Source organism: Cygnus olor, chromosome 2, assembly GCF_009769625.2.
Source record: "Cygnus olor isolate bCygOlo1 chromosome 2, bCygOlo1.pri.v2, whole genome shotgun sequence".
Classification (NCBI taxonomy): domain Eukaryota; kingdom Metazoa; phylum Chordata; class Aves; order Anseriformes; family Anatidae; genus Cygnus; species Cygnus olor.
Window position 1 is genome coordinate 39,317,886 of NC_049170.1, and position 5,667 is coordinate 39,323,552.

The window sequence follows — 5,667 nt, forward strand, 5'->3', positions numbered from 1 at the left end:
TTCCTATCTAGTTAGCTTATGTTCATAGCAGTACCAGCCAACCCTCATTGATACTTTTGAGAATCCTAGCTACGTAATCAGATTACAACTGACAATCTTGCTTCTAATCATGCTTATACTGCGTAAGATGAGGAGTACCTTAGCTCACAGTATGCCCACAGTTGACTCTACTACCAACTATGGAAACCCTGCAAAAAGAACAGCCAATTCTGACTTTCCAACAGAAACGCATTTATTATGAGCTTCAGTATGAAACTACAACCATTACATAAATAAGATCTGTACAAACGTGGTTATTAAAAAAAATTTAGATCTTTAGTGCCTGAGGTTCACACCTGTGCCAGCCAGTCAGATGAAGCAGGATATAAGTCATAAAATTTCATTCACCATCTTTTCCATCACATTTCTGACAATCACAGATTCAGGATGTAGGAATGTTTCCTCCCCAAACAGTTTAAATGGAATCAGCTTAGTTATTATTAAAGGTAATCTGTCTCTCCTACATCACCAAAAACAAAGTTATTGGATTAAAGGCAAAAAGCTTCATTTTATATTCTTACTATTAGACAACTAGACATAGTTGCATGGTATAATAGTTTCTTGGATGAAAGTGTTCCTTTCTTCATAGTTTGTGAGCATGACAAAAAATCTCAACAACCAACAAATTTCTCGTTGTATTTTGATAGAGATCTCTTCCTAATAGTGCTGCTTTTAGAATCTTTTTTCTGCTTGAAAATTGGCGAATTCAGAAAATACACATCTGTAAATGGATCTCCTCTTCTAAGTTTCCTGTAAAAAGAAAAAAAAACACGAGTTCTGTTCCCTCCTTTATTAGGAGCATTATCTTCTAACTAGTAAATTCAATGTTTCAATGTCACACAAACTACTTCACTACTACTAATCAGGACTCCTCTTTGAATGTTTTAATAAGAACTTACTTCCAATATTTAAGTAATCCTTTCAAATCCCTCATTTGATCATGAACTTTATATCAAACTGGAAAGTAAGACACCTACCCTGAAATACTTGGTTCTTTATAGCTCACGATAAGAGTACAGCTACGCTTGCGTTTTGGAGATGGTGGTCTTTCGCCTTCAGGGACAATAGGTACACTCCCACTGCTAGGGAGTGATGAAGCAGTATTGGTAACATCACAGAGATGACCACGAGATGGCTCAGAAGATTGCTCTGAAAAAAAAAAAAAGTGAGGCATACTGTATCAATAGTTGCTTAAGACAACTCAGACAAATATCCTAAAAGAGAATGTCAATGAACATACTAGATATAGCTGAGAGTTTCTTCATAACTATCATCTCCATCTTTTCATTTCTCTCAAATTATACTTTTGATCTCCCTCCTCCCCCCCCAGCTTCAATCCATCTTGAAACACATCTGAAATACAATATTGAGTAATTGTTGAGCAATTTCTTAAACAAAACTTATCTTTAATTCCTGCTTCTGTTGTGAGGAAAAAGAGATGGTCAGAATGAACCAAATGACTTTTTTAATAAATAGAAACAGCATAACATTGCAAAAATAAAAACGAAGAAAGCCTACCCTCCCCAACAATGGTTTATATAAATGAAACAATTACAGAACACTTTCCATACTTACTAACAGACTTGTCACTTGATTTATTGCTTTCAGTCTCCTTTTCATTGAAGAGTTTCTGCTCATGCTGTACCAAACATCTTTTAGACCTTGGCCTTACATGGACCGGTGACATATCTGCCTTGTCCACTGAACTTTTCCTTTTTTTGGATTTACTCTTATAAGGTACATAAAGGCTATCATCTGAATCTTCTTCAATATCACTTGACTCCATGGTATTAGTTACAGATGAATTTTCTTTGTCATCTACAACAGTATCTGTGTCATTGACCTTATTTTGTCGAAAAGGTGTAACGTGGACACTCTCTTCAAAATTGAAGTCATAAGCATCACTGGAGCCACCCAAGAAATCCAGTTTTTCTTTGGAATTCTCTTTACCCTGTCTTTTCTTTTGTCTTGGTCTGGAAGTATTTTTAGTCCCTTCCACTTTTACCTTCTGATGCCTCTCTCTTATTAGTTGAGAGCCTTCTCTGCTTTTATATTTATGTTGCTTAAGATCAACACTGTTGTCTGAATTGACTTTTGCAGTTTCAGAATCCAACTGCCTCAACACCAGCTCTGAACCTACCTCGTTTACATGAGAAATATCTGAATTTGTGTTTTTTATAGTACAGGTATATAGACTTTCAAGTCCAATTTCATCCTGTTTAGAAGGCATTCTTGTTGAATCAGGTGCTTCCAACCAGTCCAAGATACCCATGCAAAGTTCATCTTGATTTCTCATCTTTGAACCGCGACGCCTGGTGGACACATTTTTTGGTAACACGGTACTAAATCCATCTCCATTTGAAGAATCCAGCTCTGACACTATGTTGTCCACATGAAAATCAGATGTTTGCCCTTGTAATTGAAAGGGAAATCATATTAATGCTAAGTAATAACAATTTGGAGAACTTTTTTTCAAGTTCTAAATGTGTCAAAAATTAAGACCATCTTAGAATTTTCTCCAGAGATTTGATAAGTGATGTTTACTACAGCCTCCAAACAGAAAGCAGTTATACTACACTACATCAGGATTTTCCTTTAAACTGTTTTGTTTGGAGAGGTTATCCCCAGGTCATTTATTTTAAGTGTTTTTCTTTGTTAACAGTTGTTGATTTCTTAAATAATGCATGACTCAAGATTAATTTACTCTGATTAACAGTTTGGTAGATAAATGAAGCTAGATTGCAGGTATAGAAGAAAAACCATTTTCACATTGCTCCCCCATTGTTATGCATCTTCATTCAAAAAGTTTGCCAGTTGCCAATATTAATACCTAAGTTTTACAACATATGGAAAGGATTTCACAATTACTTCAAAAGCAGTACTTTTGTTTTAAACTTACACTCACACATTTTTTCCCTGCTTCTGAATAAAGTAATGTCAGACGCTTTGATCTAATTACCTTTGTCTAGAATTACTTCGATTGAAGAAATGGCATGGCCAGGTAACTGACAAGTATCTGTCACAGAATGAGACGGCTCGTTTGTTTCACTATCAGCCATCAGTCTACTTGGAAGTACATGATCACCTCCATCAGCACACTGTGGAAGCTCTCTAAAGAAAATACCAGAGGTAGTATTTACTGAATAACAATATATAACAATGTGAACTACTTCTATTACACTGTATTTCCTCCATTTTTCCAGTCAGGAGAATAAGTTTACTGTAACAGGATTTTCAAATATAAATATGTATCTGCAAAAGATACTTACACAGAACTTATTTTTCTTATGACACTGGAATTATTTTCAAGCACTGAAGAAAGCACTCTCTGATTCTGTCGAGAAAATAAGTCTTACTGTAACTAAACAGCTGAAACAAGCTTGTACCATACCCACATTTTAGACAATAGCCCAGTTACACACAGAAGGGCCAGAGAGACCCTTTGCTGCTTTTATTTGTTTACTGGCTGGCTAATGCAAAATGCAGCGGAATCTCACATGCTTAGCTCCATCAAAACAGTAATCACTACCCCAATCATACAAATAGAGGGCAGGATAAGGAACTGCAGGGAAGATACACGGAATAAGACACAAAGCCATAGGAAATCAGGGTAACCCTCCCACCTCATAGCCGAGCCTCAGTCCTGCTGCACACCCCCCAGAGGTACTAGTCAGACCTCCATACTAAGGCTGAAATCTCAAAAACTGCACCTATGCTGCTTCGAAGGAATAAGGGGAAAAAAAAGTGAAAGAAATCCCCACAGAGAGCAAGAGGTACTTACTACACCTATGGAACACAAGTCCTTTGCTGGGCCAAGGAGATCAACCGACTCCAGTAAGTTCTTAGAAACTTTTGAGATTATCTCACCCAAGGCTGACAGTTTAGTCTAATGAACAAAAAAACCCAACACTGTTACATTCAGGTATTAACTACCAATGTAATATCCTCTCACCAATATTATGAGTAACTAAATCCTGAAGATACCTGTATCAGAAGACACTTCTACCAGGTACCTTCAGCTTTGATTGAAAAAAAAAGTTAACTTTTATGAAACATTTAAGTTCATAAAGATATCATTGGAATATCTGGTGCAAATTCTAATGGTCAGCTTCACAGAATTATAAGTTATTATTAAAAATACCTCAACAAGTCCTTGTGCTTGCTTGAAGCAAAGATTTCTTTGCAAGGCAAACATCTGAAACTTCAGATCTTGATACTCTTTCATTAAATGAAAAATGGTAGTTTGGGCATCCCTGAGTTTGAGCTTTTCCTCTTGCAAAGCCTGAGCCAGAGCTTTGTTGTTTGCTTGGATGCTCTTCATTTGCACAGAGCTGTTGGCTACAAAGGAACAGTGTGTATTTCAACTTGGTTAAAAATAAATTAGAAAAATTATGAATTAGGATATTCGAGCATCTTACTTGGTCTTTTGCACTTCATAGTTGTGCTCTGGATAGTTTTACCCAACCTTATCCATTTCTGATTTCTCTTCTCTTTCATTCGTTCTTTTATGTCACTCAGGCTGTCTTTGAAGGGCTTTTTCAAGCGTTCAGCCATCTTCTACCTTTAAAAACATAAAGGGCAAAGAGCTCGCTCATTAGGCTAGTGCTCCACAGCGCTCCCCAATGACAACAGAAAAGGCACAGAGAAGCACAATTAAAACTTGAGGTGTTTTTAATCAGCACGCACACATAAGAGCCACATGAGAGTCCCACAGTCGCGGAAGGCACCCAGAAGTGACCCTTTGCCATCCAATTCGGGCTGCGTGCCCACCGCCACGATGCCCGCTCGGAGGCCGGCTGTGGGGAGGCACAGCGGACAGCAGCGGAGCCCCAGCGACTCGGAACCGGCCCCCGGCCCCTTTACACCCCCCGCACCAGCCCTCCCCAGGGTGACGGGACTGGGGCCGAGCAGCCACCTACTCCCCCAAAGAGGCGCTGAGCAGGGACCCCACGCGCTCCCCCCATTCCGCCGGCGGAGGCCGGGCCGGGCCGGGCCCCGCCCGCCCCGCGCCCCGCTTGCCTGAGCCCGGCGCCAGCCGCCGCCGCCGCCGCCGCCGCCGCCTGCCCACTAGGTGACAGGGGCAGCCCTGCGCGCGGCCCGGCCGTTAGTGCCGCGTCCCGGCGTTCAAACTGCAGCGCCGCGTTCTCCCATTGGCCGATGAGGCCGCCAAAGCTCCGCCCCCTTCCTCCCGCGGCTCGCGCAGCCGTTGCGGCCGTTGGCGCTGTGGCGGCTCGCGCCCGCTGTGGCCGCTGGGGGGGGCTCGGCGCTGAGGCGGCCGGTGGCGGCCCTGCCCTGCGGGGTTGGGCTTCCACGGGGAGAAACGGGGGCGGAACGCGAGGTGTTTATTAAACAGCAAAGCTAGGGGGGAAAGCTAGCGTTAGAGCTGTGCGTTTTACTTAAAGAAATTGTCTCTTGAAAGTATTTTGCTCTCACAGAAGAGTGAGGCGAGCCCTTCCCAGGCTTCTTGGGTCATGCTCCTCATCCCTGACACCATAGCTAGAAATGAAAGTACCGTAAAGGTTGCTGAGGAAAACCTCGCCTCAAAGTCTTGTTTTATGAAAAGAACTGTTCAAAAACACCGTCGATAAGATGCAAACCACCATAACATGAGATTTATGTGGGGAAAGG

At 41.4% G+C, this 5,667-nt stretch overlaps 1 protein-coding gene across 2 annotated transcripts; it reads right to left on the reverse strand.

The window, feature by feature from the left end:
* Positions 1 to 214: 214 nt before the first annotated feature.
* On the reverse strand, positions 215 to 5,187 carry SGO1 (shugoshin 1). 2 transcript variants are annotated; one of them, XM_040548988.1, is made up of 9 exons: positions 5,059 to 5,187; positions 4,458 to 4,600; positions 4,181 to 4,377; positions 3,821 to 3,925; positions 3,309 to 3,373; positions 2,999 to 3,150; positions 1,615 to 2,451; positions 1,017 to 1,188; positions 215 to 789 (listed from the first exon to the last, which is right to left on the reverse strand). In XM_040548988.1, exons 2-9 carry the CDS (start codon positions 4,591 to 4,593, stop codon positions 651 to 653), a joined length of 1,803 nt encoding a protein of 600 aa, XP_040404922.1. In that variant the 5' UTR covers positions 4,594 to 4,600; positions 5,059 to 5,187; the 3' UTR covers positions 215 to 650. The 2 variants fall into 2 exon arrangements, with proteins under 2 accessions (XP_040404922.1, XP_040404923.1); XM_040548989.1 differs by lacking the exon at positions 5,059 to 5,187 and adding an exon at positions 4,726 to 4,872.
* Positions 5,188 to 5,667: the final 480 nt, after the last annotated feature.